Source organism: Sceloporus occidentalis, unplaced genomic scaffold (assembly GCF_023333645.1).
Source record: "Sceloporus occidentalis isolate IW3139 unplaced genomic scaffold, rSceOcc1.0.p SCAF_6, whole genome shotgun sequence".
Classification (NCBI taxonomy): Eukaryota; Metazoa; Chordata; class Lepidosauria; order Squamata; family Phrynosomatidae; genus Sceloporus; species Sceloporus occidentalis.
Genome location: NW_028316986.1, coordinates 24768837 through 24794145, shown reverse-complemented (window position 1 = coordinate 24794145; position 25309 = coordinate 24768837). Strand labels below are relative to the sequence as shown.

General features: G+C 41.4%; 1 protein-coding gene across 3 annotated transcripts in view; it reads left to right on the top strand.

Moving 5' to 3' along the window:
- TTC7A (tetratricopeptide repeat domain 7A) overlaps positions 1 to 25309 on the top strand; it is a 317709-nt gene that overhangs the window by 274168 nt on the left and 18232 nt on the right. For 2 of the 3 annotated variants that reach the window (XM_089529136.1, XM_089529135.1), the window contains one exon: positions 2114 to 2621. The exons of the other annotated variant lie outside the window; for it this stretch is intronic. In XM_089529136.1, the coding sequence (XP_089385262.1) occupies positions 2114 to 2335 (222 nt within the window). In that variant the 3' untranslated portion in view covers positions 2336 to 2621. Of the gene's footprint in view, positions 1 to 2113; positions 2622 to 25309 lie in introns of those variants that run through there. 3 annotated transcript variants of the gene reach the window in all.

Below are 25309 nucleotides of genomic sequence, written 5' to 3'. Positions count from 1 at the left end.
CAGTTAGGGAGGGAGGAGCCTCTTTCTTCAGGCTAGCCCCTGATGGTACTGGGCCAGCCTTCTCATTAATTAATTAATAATTAATAATAATTAATTATTGATAATTAATTAATGGTAGCCACATTCATTACCAAAAAGAGAGAAAAAGAGAGTATGACTTTATGTAATTATCATTATTTGGAGCAACGGGGAAAGGAGGATGCAATTTTCATTGACCCTGACCACTTGGCCATGCTGCTGGGGCTAATGAGAACTAGAACCCAACAATATCTGGAGGGCCTCATTTGTCCACTCCTCCATTGACAGGTTAAAATAAATCAAGATTGTAATTGTTGTTATTCTGTGTTAAGAGAGAGAGTATGCTATTCAGTATCAAAATAAGATGACTCACCATTGCACTTTCCATGGTTGCAAGTGCCCAAGAGCCTTTCAGGAGATCACTGTTACACATTGGACTAGATAAATTTGTGATTTGATTCAGTTCCTGTATTGTTATGTACAAATTAAATATTAAAATAATAGCTGGCAGTCTGTTAGTGAATTGTGTTATGTGTCATTTTGCCTCCAAGTCATTTCCAACCCTAAAGCAAACCTATCACAGGGTTTTCTTGGCAAGTTTCTTCAGAGGGGGTTAGCCATTGCCATCCGCTGGACCTGAGAAGCTGTGACTTGTCCAAGGTCACTCAGTGAGTTTTCATGGCTGAGCAGAGATTCAAACCCTGCTCTCCAGAGTCACAGTCCAAGGCTCAAACCACTCCACCACACTTGGTTCTTACGCAGGCATAAATCCAACGTGTGCCTTCATAACTCACTTTTTTGGTTGTAGGGGAAGTCAGAATTCTCTGTATCCCACATGCAATGACCAAATCCACACATAAACCCAACTTTCCCATGCTGCCTGCTCCCAATAGAAATCATATAGTGACCAGGAGAGTGGGTGTCTTAGAAGCATCTAGCTATGTTCTTGTGGACACATAATGATGACAACATTCTTTAGTAGCTTTGCAAGACCCCCCAGAAGGTCCTGGGAGAGGAAGAGAAGGAGGATTATATCCCACCTTCCCCGCCACATCTGTGATTCAAGATAGCTTACAAAGGTTAAAACAGATAATACAGCTAAAAATGTACATTGTACAACATTTTAAAAGATAATTAAACTAGCAATAAAATTAAAAGCAGTTAAAACAGGCCATTAAAAGAAGAACAAGAAATATAAACACAGCACATGAAAGGCCTTTTTCCATGAGCAGTCAGCCCTCAAAGGCCTACCAAAATAAAAATGCCTTCACCTGCCCATCAAAGGATACCAGGGGTGCCAGTCTCTAGGAGGGGAGTTGTAGAACTTGGGAGGAGGCACCAAAAAGGCTCTATGTTACCATCAGGCAAAAGGCCCTCTAAAGATAATTTCAAGGCATAGGCATGCTCCTAGGGGAGAATATGGTCATTCAGATGACTTGGACCAGAGCTGTAGAGGGATGTGTAGGTTATAACCTGCACCATTATGTATCTAGTTATAGGAAGTAGCCAGAGGTCTCCTGCTTTCCACCAGCCTTTACATGGTCATGTTGGAGGTAGGCAGCATGCAAAAAGTTGGTTTACAGAGAGAGGTGGTGTAGTTTTACTTGCATTTTTTATACTATGTCTCTGTGATATAGGATCTGAGGCAATAATAACAAAACTAGTGGCGACTATTTCCTTCTTCTTCCCTGGTCATTCCATCCCAGAACTTAGGTTTGTGTTACATTGTTGAGAATAGAGACTGTTGAAATGAAAGAATGAAAAACTGGAACTCATTAGGGAAACTCAAAAGTATTTTCCCCCTGTAGTTGGTGAATAAGGTCCTTATGTTTAAATATACAGGTATTCTGAATATCTCTAACATCACACTTTATCTTTGATAGGGTAAGGGTAGTAGATTAATACTGAAATCCATAGACCAGGATTCCAACTAAGGTCTTCTATCAAGACCTTAGAAAGTTTACTTTTTGTACTACAATTCCCAGAGTCTCCCCTGCTCCCCTGCTGTGGTCACTGCTCCTGTGTGGTTACCAAGTACATTACTGAATGACTTACTTTTACTGTATTCTAACACTGGGTTCCTTCTCCTTGGCAGGGATTGGTACTGAACAGGCTTGGGCGAAGAGACTTGGCTCAGAAGGTTCTGCAGGATGCAGTCCAGGTACAGAACACCAGCCACAAAGCCTGGAACAGCCTCGGAGAAGTACTTCAAGCTCAGGGAAAGAACGAAGCTGCTGTTGAGTGCTTCCTGACTGCACTGGACCTTGAATCCAGCAGCCCTGTCATCCCATTTACAGTTATTCCCAGGGAACTGTGATGATAATTTTAACATCACAGATGTGCATTCTATGGTGATAGTTCCAATAGCATACCCATGAGATACGCAATCAGTTTACAGTGCAATAAATATATAGACATGATTCATTTGTTGCCCATAATTCAGAGATGTTTGTTAAGGAAAGAGTTTCAGTTTCAGGGATATTCCATTTTCCTGGCACACAGACTTCAAGAGAGATTACCACCAGGCAAATGTGATTTTTTTCCCTACCTGCTGGGGTTCCTGTAATTTGCAGTGGTGTGACCTACCTTTACAATGTGTCTTTGTACATAGGCCACCAGAAATGGATGGCAGTCTAGGAGGGACTATTCTAGCATTGTACGCACCCAAGGATTTTGTACACAATACACTGTGGAGAAATGAATTTTTCACAAAAAGTCCCAAATTGTGAAGACTCTCATAGTGCATGACAATTTCCCACCTTGGTATTTCAGTGCATTGAGATACCCTTTCTCATCAAAGATGAAAATATTAGCAAGTATTCTTTGTTACATCCCTAGTCAAAGTATTTGGTTGAATGGGTTGAATTAAAGCTCAGTGTGCTTTAACTTTCACAAGCCTAGTTTGCAATGTGGTTGTGCACATTTTGGGTATTATTGAGTCCTAATTTGGGGATAAAGGTAGCGTGTGAATAGTGGTGGTGGTGGTGGTGGTGGTGGTAGTAGTAGTGGTGGTGGTGGTGGTGATGATGATGATGATGATGATGATGATGATGATGATGATAGCAATAATAATGCCTGTTGCATCACTGACAATGATAAACACATTGCATCTGAGGAAGCAGAGCTAGTCTACGAAAGCTTATGCTACCAACTTCTTTCTCTCTCAATTAGTCTGAAAGGGCTACAAGATCCCTTTGCCTGCTGATTCATATTAACATAGCTATTCCTTTGAATGGTCAAGACGTCTTCCTCTAAGACTGCATTATGGTACTCTAATACTCTTAATAGCTTAGCCTGCAAAAAATGTCTGCATGAGATCTGAAAATGACTTCTGAAGATTTGGTTTGGAGAATAAAATATTTGGCTGGCATCCTGTTGCTGAATTGTGATGCATAAGTCAGACTCACTTTTGGGGTCATTTTAGAGGTTGGAATTCTGTTCTGACCACACAGTGACCAAAATCCCCTCCCAACTTGCCTTGTAAGCAGTGCACCCTCTCTTCCCCAACATGGTCATTTCCATGTTGTAGCCAAGGATCTGATTAGGAGAATGTTATTATTGTTGTTATTAGCTCAGTAGTGCAAGAGGGGGCCTGCTACGACAGCCCTGCAGAATCTCCTTCCATTGTGTATACGGAGAAGACCAGGAAATGCCAATAAATGAAGCTGAGACAGATATAATAACTAGATGTTCAATTTATTGAAATAGGGGAAAACACATTCAATGCACTTACACACACACACTCATACAAGGCTCAGGAAAATCAGAGATTAGCGTGGAATAGGATTTCAGGCTTCACTAGGGTAATACGTACCAGAATGTAGACTCCCCCTGGGAATTGAATGAGATGCGTGGTGATGGGACAATTCTGCTCTGCAACGTGGGTTTGAGCAGAAATGCCGGCGTCCAAAGCAGAGGTCTGACTGACGTGGAGTATAGAGACCTTTTAAATGGCGCGCCGACTAGCAAAAGTCAGGGCTTTTTATAGGGCAAAAATCTTGCCTCTGGCAAAGGTGTTTAATTACTTTCTTTTCACCTGGATGTCCCTGTCTGATTATCTTAGTGGTCTTAAGCTGCTCGGACAACAGACCTGGATAGGGGGTAACAGCCTCAGGGAAGGCAAATATTTGCTCTTCCTGGACCTATGATAATCCTCTTATGCGACTCCCTAGACTATCTAGAAATGGTAATGACGGTGTCCCCTCAGGGGTGGTGTACATGTCCTCACAATTTGCTCTTAATGGCAAACAGACTACCAGAGTTCATCTAGGGGTCATTAAGGACTATCATTTATACCAAAATTTATATGGAGCAGCCCGGGTAACAATGTTGATAGAAAAGCAAAGGAATCAGTGGGGCCACATCCATCTTTTGCCTTTAGTTTGACATGCTGGAAGGACATCATTTGCAAGGACCTCTTGAGTACTCACAGGGTACCTGTGGATGCCTGGTGCAGCACATCTAACTACAGGAAAATAATTGGAGGTACCCTGCTGATTCCCTGCTCTCTAACAATACAGAAAGGGCCATGTTGAAGGGGTTATGCTGCTTACAAGTTGGATTTGGAGGTCCAGGAGATGTAACTATGGAGGTGTTGCTGCATGATTCATGTACATCTCCTGATCTTAGCCTTTGTCAAGCTTTTGCTTGGCAGTTTGAGTAGGGCTCATTGCCAAATACCTTCTTAGCTTGATGTTAAGCCAGAGACAACATTTGTTGACATTTAAAAAAATATTCCACTTCCCAACTTTATTCACATAATTTAATGGAGTAAATTCATTGTAAACAGATGATACTCTTGAGGTCAATAATGCCCCCACCCAGTGGAATATAATTAAACACTTGCTTCTGAATGTTGCAAACAGAGGGAGTGATGGTTCTAATAAAATAATGTTTGGGATTTACTGATCTCTTCTTGGTGCTGTTTTTCTTCATTTGGCACAAAGCGGGAAGTTTTGGACTTCAGTTCCCAGAAGCCTCAACTAAGATGACTAATAGATTATGGGAGTTGTAATCCAAAAATCTGGGACTGAGGGTTCCCCCCATTTATTTTAACAGCATCTTGTCTGAAATGCTGGAATTGAGGAGAAAGGTCCCTCCATCAGACAATCCCTTTGGCAAAAAAAGCTTCCTCTTCCATGCCCTGCCTGTCTTCCCTGCTCCATTGCATGAATTGTCTCTGTTACCAGTCTCATTGACTTCCAACTCAGTTTTCAACAATGGCACTGTCCTGCCAGACTATTCACAAGCACAAGAACAGCAGACTGTCTATAGTACACTATTCTAAACCTTTGTAGCTGGTATATACAATCCTAGGACCAGCTCATAAGCATTGGTGGGAGATATTTCAATTATGGGTACAAAGCAATAGCTATCAGTTAATACCATGTGAATGTTAAATCCGTACTCAAATCTCTCCCATTTAAATCAGCGGGACTTGAGACTTGGCTAGACATAATGCTACCACTGATAAATGAAAGGGAATGGGGAAACATCTAAGCCTAAGAAACTCTGATTACTCCTTTGTGTAATGTCAAAATTGGCTTGTCAGTAGATCGGAACCTCCCCTGATTCTCTAACCAACTCTTCTTATTGTGCAATGTTAAGCACAATCTGTGACATGCCATCATCCTGGCAGCCAATTCTGCCAGCCAGGACAGCAGACAACATAATGTTGGATCATATGTTGCACTGACTTAGCTATTAAGCAAAGAGAGGGAAAGAAATATGGATCAATGGCTATGTCAAGTCTCTGACACTGAATTAAGCCTATAAAAATACTTGATGGGCCCATACAGGCAAGCCAAAATAAAGCTGCTTCAGGTCACTTTGGAGGTAATAATAATAATAATATAATTATTTATTTATATGCCGCCCAATCACTGGGAATCTGGGCGGCTTACAACAGATGGAATAATAGACGGTTCCTTGCCCTCAGGCTTACAATCTAAAAAGACATGACACAAAAGGAGACGGGAATGGTGGTGAAGGAGGGGATCAGGTCCAGCGTTCTTCTCTCTGAGGACTGGACCAAGGCAGATGGACTGGAGGGAGGGCTCTTTTTCTTAATCAAGGTCAGGCCCAATGGCATTGGGCCTGTCCTTTCACTCCCTCTAAGGCCAGAAGATGACAGTTGGAAGGAGGGAGGGGAGGTATGCTGTTTAAATGATGTATGTGTCCTAAGAGTCCGGAAGCCGTGCCAAAGCCATTCTCCAGTCCCTAGCCAACAAAGTAAATGGTGAGGGATGATGATGGAAATTGAAGTCCAACAACATCCTGAGTTCAAACGTTCCTCATCCCTCCCTTTACCCAACTAATTACATTTCTTCCATCTTTTCCTTCTGTGATTTTTGAACATGTCGTGCATTTTAAAAATTCTTTAGTGAAAACTGTAAAATTTGGAGCATTTCTATTTCCTGGAGAAATTATTATATTTCACAAAGCCATACATCCTATTTCTTCTTAATTTCTTCTTTAAAGCAGGATAAGGCCACAGTCCATGGCCTCACAGGCACTATAGCCATGTGTCGGGGCAGGAGGAGGCACAGAGGGTTCAACAGCATCCTTCTCTTTTTCCCCTTCTTGGCTAGCCCTTGGATTCATGTGCATGCCAGAGGGTATATATATTTCCCAAAGTTTATACATTACTTTTGCTCCATAGCACATTGCTATATACCCAAGGGCGAATGAGCATGTTGTGGGCCATGCTTCAATCTTTCAATAGTATAATCTTCATATTAAGAGTACAGAAAAATATATAAACATTTGTTGTTGTCAACTCTGTTCATGTTGACCCTGACTCATGGTGACCCTGTGGATGAAACATCTCCAGGACTCTCTGTCCTCCACTGCTCTGCTTAGGTCCTGTAAATCCATACCTGTGACCTCCCTAATAGAGTCTTATTCATTTGACATGCAGTCTTCCTCTCTTTTTATTTCCCTCCACCTTTCCTACCATTCCTGTTTTTTCTAATAAGTCCTGTCTTCTCATGATGTGACCAAAGCACAACAGCCTCTGTTCAATCATCTTGGCTTCCAGGAATATTTTAGGCTTGATCTGTCCAAGGACCCATTTGTTTGTCTTTTTGGTTGGCCCACTGTATCCTTGGTACTCTTCTCCAGCACCACGGTATATAAATAAGTATTATTATTATTATTATTATTATCTTAAATGAATTACTTTTTTTCAATTCATAAACATTCAGTTCAGTTAAATTCAATTCATAATCATTAGAATCCAGAGACCATTTACTCTAGAACAGTCTCACAGGCTATAATGTAATTCTAGTACAGTGGTGGGGAAAGTCCCTGATGTTCCATTTTGCAGCCCCTAAAACAATGATTCCCAAACTTTGGTCTTCCAGATGTTTTTAACTTCAGCTCTCAGAATTCCTGACTGTTGAACAAGCTGACCGGGGCTTCTGGGATTTGAAATCCAAGACAGGTGGAGGATCAGAATTTGGGAACCAATGCCCTAAAGTCTCCCTCAAGTCTTCTGAACCCCTCCCCATGCCCCTAGGCCCTTCAATGTGAAAAAAAAAATCCAGTTGAAAATTTGTCCAAAGACTAGTAAAAAAGTACCCAAGCCACTACAAATATGAGGCAGTTTGGGTCTTGCTGGGCCCCACTATCCCAGATAATCCCTTCTCCAAATAAAGCACCATATTGTGGCAGCAATGAGCCTGCTACCTGGAACCGGATTGATGTGTTATCACTTCCATTTGTTCCAGGAATAGTGGCATGGCCTGCAGAGCGCTCATGAGGAAGGGAAACATGCCGCCCCTGCTTTAAAGTAGTGGTGGTGCTGACAGAGTTTATAGTCTGCCTGCCATGTAGCTACCGACTGAAATTTTGACAAACTGAGATTCTCGTTCATCGTTATTTTCTCCAGTTTTAGATATTTTGTTGACAACAACAACCTCAACAAACAGGCTCCTTCCAGCACTCTGCTCAGCTCCTGGTCTGGTTTTACAAAACCAGAAATGGGTTTCCAATCATTCCTAGTTTCATTTCTTTGGGCTGAGGGGGGGATCACACCTAGACCCCCAGAACTTCCCTCACCCTTGGTTTAGATACATGAATAGATGGATGGAAAGAAAGTTATTGCATGATCTGTGCAGGTCTAGGGATTCCTGAATAAATGCTACAGAAATACCCATGAAATGTCATCATTGTGCTTGAAGCTCTCCAGGCATTAAAAACTGTATAATATTTTGTGCAAAGTGGAATGGACAAAGTAAGCTCCCCCCCATTAATTCTGGTGACTGGGAGAGTTTGTGTAATTCTAATTCAGCATCAGCATTGATGTTCTGAGCTTTTCAGCAATGATGGGGATAATATTTATTACATGCATCAGATGTTCTTCTACAGGGAGAAGAAACTATTTTTACTTAGTAAAATCTGCCTGTGGCTAAATCCCACTGAAAGCAATGAAACTATCTAGTCATGATAGCCTCAAGTACTATTGATATATCTGGGATGTAGCTAAGGCTTCCTTGTGTGAGATCATGTTTTATGGAGGCTAAGAAAACATGCAAATTAATAAATTCTACAGCCAGATTCATTTAAGAGCTTTTAGCTGATGCTCCTCTAGCCATGCACAGAATAAAGTTCATTCAACGAGCTTTAAAATGTCTCAGAGAAATTTGCCTCATTCCCTCTTTCATCCAAAATGAAATCCAGTATGATATTTCATTTCATTTGCGAACTAGTTTGTGATGCTATCAAGATTTGATTTGCTTTTTCACATAATACAGAATGTTGAGTTTCAGAAGGCTTTTGCCAGACGAATAAACAAATCCCATAGAGAAAGACGTTTTGTATGCATGTAGTCATTTCCTGCCACTGTTTGTTCTTTGCAGTGGATTCATGCTACAAATATTTCAAGCTTTAGAAATCTAGTCCTGAGAGATGTCTCCAGTGAGCAACTAGTTGGAAAAGACAATTTAGCACATGTCTACAGCAATTCATGTGAAAAGCATTAAGGAGTCTTCAAGGAAGCTCAAGGCTTGTGCAGTGAATACAATCCAATGCTGAGATGACAACCATCAGATTTGCCAGTTCAGTTATATCATCTGCTTTTCATTCTCCTATTCTGATGAGAATGTGGTAGAGCTGTGGTTGCTGTGTGCCTTCAGATCATTTCTGACTTATGGTAACCCTGAGGTGAACCTATCACAGGGGTTTCTTGGCAAAATTGATTAAGAGGTGCCTTGTTGTAGGCTTCCTCTGAGGCTGAGAGAGTGTGACTTGATAATAGAAACAACTCAGTCATAGAGTTGGAAGGGCCCTCATGGGCCATTGAGTCCAACTCATTGCTCAGTGCAGGATTTCTAGCTAAGGCATCCCCAGCAGATAGCTGTGTAGCTGAATATCATCCCAGGAGTGCTGTTCACTTATGATTCTGCAGTTATTTTTTCATGGCAGTGTACAACGCAGAGTTAAGAGACATAGCCAAGGTAGTCTAGAATATCAGTATACAAAGGGATCCTGTAGTAGCTTTGAGACTAACTATGTGAAAGAAGTATAAACTTTCATAGACTTGGTCTACTTCCTCAGATGCAGAATTTACACCATGCATCTAAGTAGACCAAGTCTGCAAAAGCTTATGCTTCAGCTTGTTTCTCACAGTTAATCTCAAAGGTGCTACAAGATCCCTTTACATACAACATAGAGAGTGTATCCCTTGGTGTTCAGCTGGATGTGTTCTATGCTATAGGATTTATAATTTCTTACTAGTAGTCTGGAAACAATTTCTGATTTTTTTTCCTTTGTGGTGCTGGGTAATTTCCCCTGGATGGAAATTCTTGAGTCAAGGGTGAGTATTCTCCCTTATTCATGACAAGGGAGTACAGGACAAAATTGAGTCACAACTTTGGCATGTGGATAGGAAGTCTACAGAACAGCTCTAGAAACTCTCTAGTTCACACTGGCTTTTAATAAATATACTGTAGACAGCAACCTTATTTATAGTAGCATTTGTTTATGTTTATTAAGATATGATTTTATAACTTGCTTTTTATCCTTTTCAAATAGCATACAAATGAGAAGTACATTACAGTATTGCTCTCTGGAAATTGCTGCTGCAGCCGAACATATTGATAAAATTATAGGAAAAACATTTGGAAAGATTCCACATAAAGGAAGCATTGTATCCAAATTAATATATGCAACTATTCTCAAGAGAGGTCCATCGGGAAGAGCTGGTAAAGAATCTAGTATCTTGCCCACTGACCTTTCCTTTCAGAAAACTACATATGTTTTCAACTCCAGTGTAACTTTTTCCAGTGTGTATTCCCCCAGCAGCATAACTTTAAAACACTCCTGTAGAAAAAAAGACTGTGAAGCCCTTGACTGTGAACTGAAAACAGTGGATTTCCATAGCTGAGCAGGGATTGAAACCCTGGACTTCAGAGTCATGGCCCCACAGGTAAACCAATATACCATGGTGGCTCTCCTCATAGAGTTTACAGTGACTAAATAAAAATGGTAGAGTTGACAAGGGCCAAATACAAGTATGATACAACACAATCTAATGCTGGAAAAGTAGACATCCAGTTAGAGATGAGTGAATGTACAAATTTCCATTCCATTACAGAGGGATTATCCTAATCTGTGTTCAGAGTGGTTAGAACTAACACTGAGTCAAAAATGCTTTTCCACTTTTCCATGGCCCCATCAAAAGTGTGGTTATGGAGAGGGGGGCAAAATGAGGGCATTGACCCTCCAAAAAAAATTCGGTTCTCCTCCTAAAATTGTCCTTCACTCCCCATATTTCTAGCACTGCAGAGAGTGAGACACTGAAAATCATTCACCCCACATCTGATGTATTTTTGTTCTCTTGGTAATTTAGCTTGCTCCATCATCATCATTGTTGTCATCATCCTCATTGGATGCTAAAACTCCTCACCTGTAGTTTTAAGTTAGTGCAAAACTAGAAACTGAGGGGGATTGAAGGTAAACTATATCCACAAAAATCTCATTTCAAGGGATAGAATGAGGGGGGAGGGCAATACCCACATTTTGCCCCACTCCTCATAGCTACACTCATGCTCCCCCTTGCCTGTTCCCAGACAAAGTCATCTCTCAGGGTAAACAAAGCTAATTCTGTCCCCAGAACAGAATTACATGGATCAAGGTAATCAGTTTTATCCAAGAATTGCCTACAGCTATTGACATTGTTCTTTCAAACAGTCCCAACAGAAAGTATTGACAACAATTGATATTTATTTAGCACAGATATCTAGGAGAGCCAGTGTGGCATAGCAGTTTGAGTCTTGGACCAGGACTCTGGAGACCAGAGTTCAATCCTCTGCTTGAGCATGAAGCCCGCTGGGCAATCTTGGGCAAATCACATGCTCTCAGCCTCAAGGGCAGCAAAGGCAAACCACCTCTGAATAAATCTCGCCAAGAAAACCCTATGATAGGTTCGCCTTAGGGTCACCATAAGTTGGGAATGACTTGAAGGCACACAACACACACATCTTTCTATAAAATGGCAAAATTGTGATTTGCTTTCTGGAAGTTTTAAATAAATATATTTTCAAGCCGTTGATGGTTGAATATTTATTTATTTATTTATTTAGGTATTTATTATTTATTAGAATATGTGGCTGTAGAACCTGTGGATAAAGACGTCTGACTGTGCATCCATCCAATGTCTGTCAATGTGTCCAGTGCATTGCCTCCCGTTGTTTTGTGGGATCAGTCTTCACCTCTGAAGTCTGAGGGATTCGGACATGATGCCTGCCTCTGTAGGAACCATCACATGCTTGCTCAACTCTTTCCCAAAATGACTTCTTTGAACAAATCTTGGGCAGGAAAAGTGCTGAAGAAATGGATCAGGAACATGGTGAATGCATAATTACATGATGCAGAATAGTGCAGCTATTCCGGGGGGGGACACCTCTTCTATAGATGTAGAGGGGTGTGTATGTGTGTGCTGTGTGCCTTGATGATGCTTCTAACTTATGGCGACCCTAAGGGGTTTTCTTGGCAAAATTTGTTGAAAGGAGATTTGCCATTGCTTCCCCTGAGTCTGAGAGCCTATGACTTGCCCAAGGTCACCAGCGGGTTTCATGGCCAAGCAGGAATTGACCCCTGCTCTTCAGAGTCATAGTCCAACATTCAAACCACTACACCATGCTGGCTCTCACATCCACATTCACCTAAAAAGACAAACCTGGTCACAGCTTTTCACTGACATTCAAAGGACAAACATGTCCCCTTGACATGTCTCCAATTATGGCTGCCATAATTGGCGGCCACCTGGAAACTGATGTGATTATAAATTAATCAGTAATAAAAAGATTCCTGCACTCACTGGTCATCGGCGAGGCAAAGCCTGGCCGAGTTCACAATGACGTGTACTATTTCAGGAAAATGGGAGTTCAAGGGTTTAAGGAGAGTCTGGTCATTGTGGGCCAAGGGTGACTTGCTGATCAGCCAACAAGTCATTGTCTGGTTGGGGTAATTAGCAAATGAATGTTGCCTTGGAAGAGGATCCCAGGCTGCAAATCCCCCTTGTCCTAGGGCGACAACATCAGTATTGCCTCCGATTACAAGATTGGGTTTCCAGAGCAGAAACCTGTTCAAACCAGACAGCAAGGAATTTATTATCCATGCGAGAGGATAGCAAGCAGGTTCTCATTCTTACCTACAAGAGAAAAGGGAAATATATGATTACAGCTCTGCCACGGGGTATCTTTAAACATTTATAGGAAAGAGGAGGTGCAATTTGGAATAGGTGGATTCCATTGGTCCCACTCCAGAAATATTTTACGCCTGTAAGGTTTTTTCATTGCACATTCATATATTATCAAGGTGCTTGGGTTGTTTGTTTGTTTTTAATCACCAAGCTTTAATGGCTTCTAGGGTAACCCCATACACTTGCCTTTGCAGCTCTTATATTTCCAGATATGCTCAGGCAAAGACAGAAAGCCTCCCTCACCACACTGCTCCAACAGCCTTGGCACAGAAGGACATCTCTCATCTCTCATCCCACATTCCTCGTATTTTAAAAATTTGTGGATAATGCTGGGTGGCATTTAAATCCAGTCTGAAGTTCCCATTCCCCACCATTCCAGGTCAAAATGGAGACACCTCCATTTCCTGAATGGTGACTGCACAATCTGAATCAATCCGATAGCTTACTCACACTATTGGAGATGCGGATCGTTGAGGTTATTAAAAAAAAAAAAGAACCATTAAGGGATCTGGTGCCAAATGCACTGATTTAATGGGCTTTTTGGTCCCGTCCCGTCCCCCAAACTGCACTGAGTAGAATCAGTGCAGGTCTGAACTACAGAGAAATAACCCAGTTTCCAACTGGGTTATTTTGTAGTGTGAAAGGGGCCTAAGCTGAGCTACAGAAAACAGACAAGGGAGGATCCCAGTGTCTCTTACTCTCCCTCCATGGGCCCCATTCAATACAGCTTGCTGGTGTAAAACAGCTAGAAAAAGCAGATCCATCAACTTGATGCTTTCAGAATTGTTGTACTACAACTGCCTGAATCCCAAAGCCAGAAGAGCTTTTCTGGGATTCTGGGGGGTATAGTCCAAAATTTCTACAGGGCACCAGTTTGGAGGAGACTTTAAGAAAACAAAGACTTTTCCTGATGCTACCTTGTGTTCGGAGAGCCCAGAGAGTAGGATGTCCATGATACCACATGACTTTGTGAGCCACTGTATTGTTACGTGGAACAATCCTAAGTGTCCTCTTTCCAAAAAGCTTTCTAGAGCTTCTCTAGAACTTGCTACAAAGCTGCAAATAAAACCGGGGGGGGGGGGGGGGAAGAAAAGAAATTACCTTTGTTGGAACAAGGATTTTTGTTATATGTACATTTCAGCAATTGACACATTGCTGAAATACATGGCTCCTGAGATATCTTAACTATTTAATTCTCTTTGGAGGTTTAACTTACTCTGACCTTCAGCAGTGAGCCAAGTCTTTGCACTGTCCAGAGGAAGTGAAACTCTGTTGTTCAGAAGTGCTCTAAATGAGTAGACTCTAGTGACTATCTGCTTCCTTATATCATGAAACAGCAAAGCCTGGAGACCAGGAGATGAATTAAGACCTTTCTTATTTGTACTGACCTTCATAAGTATTGCTATTACCCTTTACTAGACAGAACATGAAAGATCACTTATCATTGTATATGCTATCAACAAACGTGCCACATTTAGATCCTTGTAAGGTAGCCAAAAGAAGGCCTTCCATAGATAAGATGAAGGCATTAGCAGCCTTCAAGGAACCCCAAGGTTTGCTGAAGGACAAGCAAATCTTTAAGAGGGAAAGGGAAAACCTAAAAGAGGAAAACTCCAAAACAGCTCTGTGAAGACTGTGCATGTTCAATGACCATGGAGTATTGACTCACTGAGCAGAGAACAGGAAATCCCAAAAGATCTATAATCTATCTATCTATCCATCTTTTTTATTTATATCCCACTTTTCTCCCAGCACAGGGTTCAAGGGAGCTTACAACCATTTAAAAACATAGTACAGTCAGCCATTCACATTTGCAGCTTTGACTTTTGTGGATTTGATTATTCATGGATTTGGTTAATACTGTAAGTTCTCTCTAGGAAACTCTAGATCTTCCACTATGACTCTGCTGAAGGTTGACCATAGAGTTGCAATCTAAGACCTAGAGATTTCAGTAACAGGTATCAGAAATATGGGTGAGTGGGTTTTGATTTCTCCATGTCGTATTTAATGGGTGGCCCTGATGTTCACCTTGAATGAGAAAAATCACCAGCCAGCTGCTGTACACAGCAAGCAAACCCATCCATTGCCTTAAACACACACACACACACACACACACACACACACACACTGAAAAACACTTTCTGTTCTTTCCCTGCCACCTAGTTGAACCGGTCCCCTTGCCTTGTGTGTGTTTTCAGTGTAACCAAAATAGATTTCAGTGTGTAAACAGCCATTCTATCTGCCTCATTCATATTTGATGGCTACGTCTGTGCAGTGGATACTTGGATCCACTTGGTAAGTGATAAGAAACCAGATACAACAGTGTCACAAGTCCTTCTCGGTTACACAGCAGGGGTGGCAGCTGTTATTCTAGGCAGCGATGTAATGGGTGATGGGGAGATAGGAAAATTAATTAGAAGTATATATTGCAGAAATCACCTTTTCCATGCAGGCTCCATGCCACCTTTAGAAGAACACACAGGAAAGGTCTGCTCAGAGTTGCTGGGTTCACCATAAGTTACTCCCTTCATTAGGTTATCAAGATGCCCTGTAACTGCAGCAATACAGCCATTAAGCTAGGTCATACACAGCAGTTGTGGTTTCCTTCCACTAAATTACCCTTTTTTAAAAAATGCATTGTCACAGTATGATTCCCTACCTCTAGCTTGAGCCATTAGCTCAACTGCTGTGGTGTCACAGGATGTTCATGAACTTGGTGAGGAAGCGGTGGATGCTGAGACTTAGAACAGCCACTTTAGAGGAAATTGGAATTTTAGACTCATAACAACCAGTTGGTATAGTAGACTGAGCATTGGACTACAACTCTGGAGATCAGGGTTCAGTTCCCCACTTGACTATGGAAACCCACTTGGTGATCTTGAGCAAGCCATATACTCTCAGCCCCAGAAACCCCCACGATAAGTTTGCCTGAGAATCACGTAAGTCAGAAATGATTTGATGGCATACGACAACCAACCCTCTGTGTCAGGTTAAGGCTAAGTAGTAAGGGCTTTCTTAAGGCTACCTGCTCAGGTTCACAGCTGAGCAAACAATATGGAAGTCCAGCTAAGTAGCCTACATAACACACAGTTGTTAACTGCCGTCAAGATGACCTCGACTCGTGGTAACCCTATGGATGAGATATCTCCAAGTCTTTCTATCCTCAACTGCTCTACTGAGCTTCTGCAGGTTCTGGCCCATGACTCCTTGATTGAGTCTAGTCATCTGGCATATAGTCTTACTTTCTACTACCTTCTACCTTTTCTAGCATTATTGTCTTTTCCAGTGATTCATGCCTTCTCATGATGTGGCCAAAGTATGACAGCCTCAACGGAGGCATCCTAGCTTCCAGGGCGAGTTCAGGCTTCATGTGTTCTAAGATCTGTTTTTTTGGCCTTTTTGGCTATCCGTGGTATACTCAGCACTCTTCTCCAGTACCACATCTCAAATGAGTTGATTTTCTTCCTGTCCAGCCTTGACATCCAGGCATGATGGTGGAGAATACCATGGCTTGGACGATCCTAACTTTAATGTTCAGTGTCATATTTTTGAACATTAGGTGCTTGTTGAGTTCTTTCATAGCTACCCTCCCCATTTCTAGACTTCTTCTGATTTCTTTACTGTAGTCTCCATTCTGATCAATGTTTGATCCAAAGTATGGGAAATCTTTGACTCTTTCAATGATCTCAATGAATTCATGTAGATCTTTTGTGGTCATAATTCATGTTTCCTTAATGCTCAACGTTAAGCCTACTTTAACACCTTCTTCCTTGACTTTCTTTAGTAATTGTTCCAAGCCTTTTTTTGTTTTCTGCTAGTAGGATGGTTTCAATCTGCATATTTTAGGATGCTGATGTTCCTTCCTCCAATCTTCACTCCTCCTTCCTCTGGTCTAAGCCTGCACTGTATACAATGTTTTTGCATATAAATTGAACAAATAGACACAGGCACACTGCATATTTCACACTCACTCAGCTTCACCTTTTAATTCACAATAATTACCTAAAGAAGGATCACTCGGTTATTCTGGTGCCCTGGCAGCTGATGTTGTAGCTCTTGTTTTGCGGAGGAGACCCATAGCTACACTCTCTTCCCCTTCCCCACATCTACTACACTACTGACCTCTGAAAAGGGCTTGCACAACTGGATCTAGGTGGGCAGTAAGGAAAATGATTGTTGTTGTATGCTACAGCAGCCTTTCTAGAAGTTAAAGGAGCTACAGCTTTCCTATAACTGAAGATCCTGATCCAAATAATTAATGAGGATCGGCTACCCATAAGAGCACTTCCCCTTAGCAGCTAGTGGCTTTGAGGTCAATAGAGCTGTGGATCCATTCCTAGTGAGCCTGCTTTAAAGTAGCTATCCAAGGTGCTGAATACTTAACCTGCTCCCCAGGTTCAGCAACTTGGATAGCACTTGTAAATTTTAGAATAAAACCCAGTGTGGATTCACTGCTCCATTGACTTCAGAGCCACTAGCTGGCACCTTCTACCTATGCTTTCCATACAACGACAAATACTTGCAGTTTCTAAACCAGAAGTGTCTCTTCCTTAGCATTATGTGTCTCATTGTTAACACATTTTACATCTTTTAGCATTGTTGCTTACCACCTTGGTGTTTTGATGCTCAGTAAACAGAGCTGTTTGCTACAATAAACCCTGTCATTACACCTGCAGAATACAAGACATAACAAAAAGAAGGGAGGGGAGGAAAAAAAGAGGGAGAGAGAATAATCTTAGATGATATGTTGTTACAAGAGATCAAAAATAGAAAAGGAAAAGAAGCCTATACTTCAGGCTTGATGGGAAATAAATCAGAAATGTAATGAAACAGCAGTACGCAACTCAGTCTTCGGAGATGAAAATGATCTAGCTTATAAAGCCAAAGAGAGGAGCCAGTGTGGTGCAGTGGTCTGAATATTGGACTAGAATGTCAAGAAGCCAGAGTCTGCATGCCCTCCTCAGTTATGGAAACCCATGGGATGACCTTGGGCAAATCTCATTCTCTCAGCCATAGAGAAAGGCAATGTCAAACCTGAATTAATTTCGCCAAGAAAATCTTAGGGTTGCTATAAGCTGACAGCAACAAGGAGGAGGAAGAGGAAAAGGGAAGGGTAGGCATATGTTGTGTGTATATAAAACTAATGGATCTAGGCAATAGACAAAGCATCATCTTACCACCATCCCTTTGTGCATAGCTTCATGATGTCATAATATCCATTCTCTGTGCTTTAATGTCTCATAAACACTAAGACATTGATGAAGTGTACCAAAACCAGTAGCAGCTGGTGAGGCTGTTATGTCAGTGGGGTAGTGAACCAGTTCTGGACTTTAGTGTGAACTTTATAGTTCCTTTAAAGTTCAATCAAAAACCCAAAGCAGATTTACTGCTCCACTGACATGAATGGCACTGGCCATCACCAACAAAATTTTGATTGAGACTGTGGTGCATAGGGAGGTGAATTAACTGTTTGGTGTAAGAGAGGAGTTGCTACCAGACTTCCAGAATTAGCTGTTTGGTGTAGCAGAAGGCTTCCTACACATGGTGACATTGTCTGCCACTACCACCCTTGGGCTCAGCTGTTCCTTCTGAGCTTAACTGTAAGGACATAAGAGCTGAACGACATAGTAGCTGAGGAGAGAATGGATTTTCCCAGCAGTAATGAATTATTATGTATTCTTAACAATGCACAATACATTTATGGGCTTACAAATGTCCTGATCCAGGTGAAGATAAAAACTCCTTGAATTTTTGTCAGATCACCACAGATAGCCACAGTTTTGGACTTTCCATGGGAGTGCAGTTATAGAGACCATCCAGATGCCCTCCAATTGTTAAAGAGCCGTGCCTGCTATTTACTGCGAAATTGAATAAACTTTGGAATAATTTGTTGTGGTTTTTGGTGTGGAAAGACTTTGAGCTGAAGAAAGGGCTATTCTACTTCAGTACTTTCTACTTCCATTTCAACTTACATCCTGTGTTAGGTGTGTTGTGTGCCTTCAAATTGTTTCCGATTTATGACTACCCCAAAGCAAACCTAAAATGGGTTTTTCTTGGAAAGTTTTATTCAAAGGAGGCTTGCCATTGCCTTCCCCTGTGTCTGAGGGAATATGATTTGCCCAAAGTCATCCAGTGGCTTTCATGGCCAAGCTGAGAATCAAACTCTGGTCTCCAGAGACATAGCCCAACACTCACATCCTACCTCTATAATAAACAAATAATTTCATGGTGTCTCCTTTCTTTCCTTGTGCAGTAACTCTTGTTAGGGGAAAGAGCTTGAATATTAACCATGCCAATTTCAAATCATGGGATTTGTTGTTCTTTTCTGTTCCCTGATTGACTGACAGAGTTAAAGACTACAAGGCTGGATCTAAACAGAGACAGATTATAAAAGAAATCAAAGTTGATGGAAGGGATAACCTCTTCATTGTCCTTATATAACCCATTAGACATTCTGTGCAATGCATCTTGCCAGCTATTGATAATGAGAGAGAAAAGGATTCAAGATCTAAGACTGATAGGAGGCATTATGTTAATGCATCATGATAGGCAAGGCGGTAACTTAATTTGTAGATTTGCTGGCTGAGGCAGGCCTGGTGCAATTTCCAAAGATATGATAGACAGAAAATTGCATTTCTGGCCTGGGAAAGAATCCAAGATGGTGTGAAGGACAGTTTAAATACCAACAGGGGCAGTTCAGAGCCATCTATCAGAAACACAACCAGAATTTAGCAACATCGTCTTTTTAAAAACTGCAGCCTCCAAATCTCCCACCCAGCATGGCCACAGCAGGGAGTTTTAGTTCAAAAAGCAGTGATCAGATTCTGCAAATGACAGGCCCTGATTTAGAATCAGAGAGAAAATTTTCTGGGTCATCATAAGAATCTGTGTGTGCTTTAGGGCAAAATAAAAGAAAGCAGCAGGCTTATGATCTCTGAGAATAAACTCTTGGAAATAATTAATTACAACACAGTGCATTATTATGGATTGATTGGTTTTCTTACATCAAATATGGCATAACCAAGTTTCCTTACAACTAATGTAATGAGGAGTAACTGCATAATTGTAATTGTTGCCATTAAACAACAAGATTTGTGTGGCACCATTATGAGTTGCAAGTTTATTACACACCATCTAACATTTCCCAAATGAATACTGGGAGACATGTGGCCAAACAACACCACAGTGTGCTCAAGATGATAAAGGATAAATGGACGTAATTCAAATATTAGGAATGGGAACACACAAAAACCTGTTGCAGAACACTTCAATCTATCTGATCATTCCATTCCTTATCTTAGAATAGCAGTCACTGAACAAAATAACCTATAAAGGGAGGTTGGAAAGAGAAACTAGAATATATCCAGCTTCTCCAATCCATCAACAGTGGGAGGGAAAGAGATAATGGATTCCTGGCATATTACACATAACCCTGGTTAACACCGCAGCCTCATGAAGATGCTCTTGGGCAGTTTATCACATTCTTTTCTGGTTCTCAACCTGCACACATCACATTCCAAAAATTCCCTCCACCATTCATATGATCATCCACCCACCACGGCCTTAGACAACATCTTTCCTCGTACTTTTGCCCCTTAAAACTGAACTTGTGATCTCATCACTACATCCACATGTTTTACATTTTTAAAAATTAATTTTATTACTCAAAGTCTAAAGCATTCCACAAACAAACAAACAAAAAAATAAACCCAAATCTGACATACTTTTACATACATACACATACATATATACATATTCAAATTAAGAGACCTATATACATATCCAAATACAAAGCTCTACATGGCAGGTATAGCGTTAACTTACTCCTGTATATATGCCACTAACAGGATGCCTGACAAGGTGTCTGCCCCAAGGCCCATATGCCAGGTGCTGCTGGTAAACAAAGGGAAGGCTCTTAAGGGACCAGAATAGTGAAACATAAGTTTGCCTTCCACATTGACTTCCCTGTTTTTTTCTTCCAATTCCTTCTGATGAGGTTTTTATCAAAGACCAAGTATGCTTTCCCCCTATGCTGGAAAAATGTTGTTTCTTCCGAGTTTTCTGAAGAATGTAAGGGTTTTTTTTCTTTCTCTCTCTCTCTCTTGCTATTTAAAAGTCATCTAGTCTTGTTCCCTATACCCAAAGGAATCCAGTCATTTCTCAGGCATGTTTACCCATGGCGTAGATATGCACAAAATAGCATTGCTGAATCTTGCAAGGATAACAAATAGTAAATGGAGAATTGTCAAGTTATCTCAAGAATCTGTCTGTTCTTCCTGCTTGCCTGCCTGCCTGCCTGCCTTATTACAGTTGTTTCCATCCTGATCTCAATATGAATTACATTCACTGAAATTGTAGCATATCATCCTGTAAGAGGATAAAGCTAGCATATTACCCTTTAAGAACCTAAGATGTCTGCTTGTCCTACAAAGAGCTACTTTCTTCTCCTTTATCTTTCAAATTATCTTGCTTTGTTTTGTGACTGGTCATCAAAGGCTTAATACACTTAGCTCTCCATAGCCATGGATTCTTTATTCATGGGTTCAGCCATCCACAGCTTGAAAATATGCCAAAGAACGAACCTTGATTTTGCCTTTTTAGATAAAGGGGCACCATTTTACTACACCCATGTATATAATGAGACTTGAGCGTCCATGGATTTTGGTATCCATGTGGTCCTGGAACCAAACCCCAGCAGATGCCAAGGGCCCACAGTATACAAGTCTGATCACAGAGGCACATATCTTCCAGGAATACTCATTGCTGAAGTGAAAATGTGTTATCTGTAAGGAAATAAATACTTCCTCATAAATGTACTTTGAGTGTAAGACCCACTTGTTGCAGCAGGTTGTCAGTTTTTGTTCAAGGGAAGAAAATAATAAACATTTTATCATACTGATGTTACTGCCTGCATTAGGAGTTGAATGTGATTTTTTTCATTTATGTTAATACTTTCAATTCTACAGTGATTTGTTATCTTATAAAAATATAATAATATGAAAGGAGATATATATTAATATAAATGAATAAAAATAGTCCCAAACTTTGTTTATAGTTGTAGTTTGCTGGATGCCTCTAAGAATCTTAGAAACTAAGCCTCTTTGGTTGACTATAGTATCCCATCAATATGTTGCAGGTAAACAAGGAATAGACAGCAGATGAAAGTTCAAGTGGAATGTTTCACATTAAAGTTCCAGCTAGTTATCCATCTGCTGAATACTTTACACACGTACCACACCTTTTACATTCCCCCCAATAGTAAGCAGAGCTGACTATACTATCTACTGGGCTGAATTAGAGGGAGGTCCTCTGTTTTATATCCCCCCCCCCCTCTAAAGTTTTGATGTTTAGGGCTCCCTTAAACTTGCTTATACTTCCCTGAGGAGAGGCTTAGGAAGCTGGGTATGTTCAGCCTGGAAGAGAGATGATTAAGAGGTGACATGATAGCCCTGTTTAAGTATTTGAAGGGGTGTCATATTGAAGATGGAGCAAGCTTGTTTTCTGCTGCTCCAGAGAATAGGACATGGAACAATGGATGCAAGCTAAAGGAAAAGAGATTCCACTTCAACATTAGGAGGAACTTCCCGACAGTAGGAACTGTTCAACAGTGGAAAACACTACCTTGGAGTGTAGTGCAGTCTCCTTCTTTGAAGGCTTTTAAACAGAGGCTGGATGGCCATCTATCAGAGGTGCTTTGATTGTGTATTCCTTCATGGCAAGTAGTTAGACTGGATGGCCCTTGTGGTCTCTTCCAACTCTATGATTCTAAGTAGGATACTTCCCTATACTAGAATCATAGAATCATAGAATCATAGAGTTGGAAGAGACCACAAGGGCCATCCAGTCCAACACCCTGCCATGCAAGAAATCCAGATCAAAGCATCGCCGACAGATGGCCATCCAGCCTCCATTTGAAGACCTCCAAGGAGGGAGCCTCCACTACACTTCGAGGGAGTTTGTTCCACTGTCGAACAGCCCTTACTGTCAGGAAATTCCTCCTAATGTTGAGGTGGAATCTCTTTTCCTGCAGCTTGCATCCATTGCTCCGGGTCCTAGTCTCTGGAGCAGCAGAAAACAAGCTTGCTCCCTCCTCAATATGACATCCCTTCAAATATTTAAACAGGGCTATCATATCACCTCTTAACCTTCTTTTCTCCAGGCTAAACATACCCAGCTCCCTGAGTCGTTCCTCATAGGGCATGGTTTCCAGACCTTTTACCATTTTAGTCGCCCTTCTTTGGACACGCTCCAGTTTCTCAATGTCCTTTTTGAATTGTGGCGCCCAGAACTGGACACAATATTCCAGGTGGGGCCTGACCAGAGCAGAATATAGTGGCACTATGACTTCCCTTGATCTAGACACTATACTTCTATTGATGCAGCCTAAAATCGCATTGGCCTTGTTAGCTGCCGCATTGCACTGTTGACTCATGTTCAACTTGTGGTCTACTTGGACTCCTAGATCCCTTTCACATGTTGTCTCCTTAAGCCAGGTGTCCCCCATCCTATATCTGTGCATTTCATTTTTTCGCCCTAAGTGCAGTACCTTACATTTCTCCCTGTTGAAGTTCATTCTGTTAGCTGTGGCCCAGCTTTCTAGTCTATTCAGGGCATTTTGAATTTTGATCCTGATAGTTCCGTTTTGGTCACACACTTGGAGAATGAATTTAGTGGTCATTTATGAACTTGTACCCCTTTTATCTATTAAGAACTCATCATATAATTGAATTGATTAAGGATGGGTGGCAATCATGCAGCGCTCCAGTTCCTGTTGCATTGCAGCCCCAGTACACTAGCCAGAATAGCCAATGGTAAGGGATGCTGTCAACTACATTCCAATAAGAGCTGAATTCTACCCCTGGTTAAAGGATATATGCAGAGCTGTGCACGGTCAGACCAAAAGCCCAACAAACAGTCTGTTCCCAGGTTGATCTCCCAGATGGCCACAGGAAGACCACAAGCAAGACATGTGGACAATGTCCTGCAGGACCAGGGCATGTGGACAATGTCCTTCCAAGATCTGGATGTGGGTAACTTCCAGAGGACAACAGAGCCACACTGTGCCTGAAGTGTAAGCAGAGGCATCATTAGAGGCTGTGGGGGTGTGAGCCACACCAGGTGACACCCTACAGGGCAAGGGGTCACCAAAGGTCCCCAAACATCTGCCTTTGGGCAGAAATGGGTTGTGGCATTCGCCTGTATTCCTTTAAAACACAGAAAAGATGGTGTGTATGGTGCAAGGCTTAGTGGGAGAAGAAAGGAGAGGCCCCAGGTTTTTTTAAATTAAAAATTAATTAAATTATCACCATATTTTCACTTTAGCCACATGAAACTAGATACATGTAATTACATTTAGAGTGTGTGTATGATATTGTAATGTCAAGGTATAATTCTAATTTTGCTCATTGTTTATGTCCTAGCTATTACCACTACATTCAGTGATATACAGAAATTATGGTTTATGAGTAACATTAGTACAAAAAACAATACTAAGGATTCTGTATGGTGTGGTATTGGAAGAGGTCAATGGGGGAGTGACACCCAAAGTTACCACACCTGGTGACACGTAGTGACTCCAGTGGGCGAAAGGCAATCCCAACTGGTTCTTTAAAAGACAGACTCTGCCATGCTGCCACAAACCTTTTTAAACAAACAAACAAACAACCCTTTCCCTCATGCCCTGTAAGAGAGACATGAATAGGCAATTTCACCATGGCTAGAATTCACTTTGGAAGTTACAAATGCATAATCTAGAGATACACGTTCACGACTGTTTTGTATTCACAACCCTTATGTATTCACTAGTTTAGGAAATATTTAGGGATCATGGAAGTCAAGTAACAGGGACAAAAAAAATGCAGAACAACTGGTGTAATGTAGAGAGAGCATAGGCACAGCCTAGGAGGCTGTATTTGGCCCATGGGCCCACTCCTGAACTAGACCTTTGGTGGCTGGTATTAGTACAATTTCTGGTATTATAACAATTCTTTATGCTCTCTTTGAAAGAGTACAGACTCCTAAGAAGCTCATATGCCTTATCTCATATGGCTCCAAGGGGCGGGGGGGAATCTTGAGTCAAGGCCATCCATTCAGGTGCCAAAACATACATCTCTAACTTAGAGAAAAAGCCGTACATGGTCATTTTTCAAATGGTGACATGACAACTAGCAACCAAGCTGTGATTAGTACCAAACAAGAAAACCAGATGAAAGCATTAAGGGTCAGACAAGTCCAAGCAGCACACAAAGAGCCCTGACCTTCTTGAAAGAGGTCTTTCTTTCTGAGTGTTTGACTCTGTACACACAATGCAGGGCAGCAAGCATTATGCAAGACCTTGCAAGAACACAGCTCTCCAGCTGTCAAGGTGTGAGGTTTGGGTGAGTGATTGTTAGAGACAAATATAATGAATAGCGCATACGCTGTGCCCATTTCCAAATATTGACACATGTAATGTACACAGGTGAAAAATCCTGCCATGCATTCAGCAAAAGCTTTGTGCGATGCCATTCTGAATGTCCAATCATTTTAGCCCAAGTGGTTCGTAAAGCATTGTCAAAAGCACATCTATTTCTCATGCTCTTATCA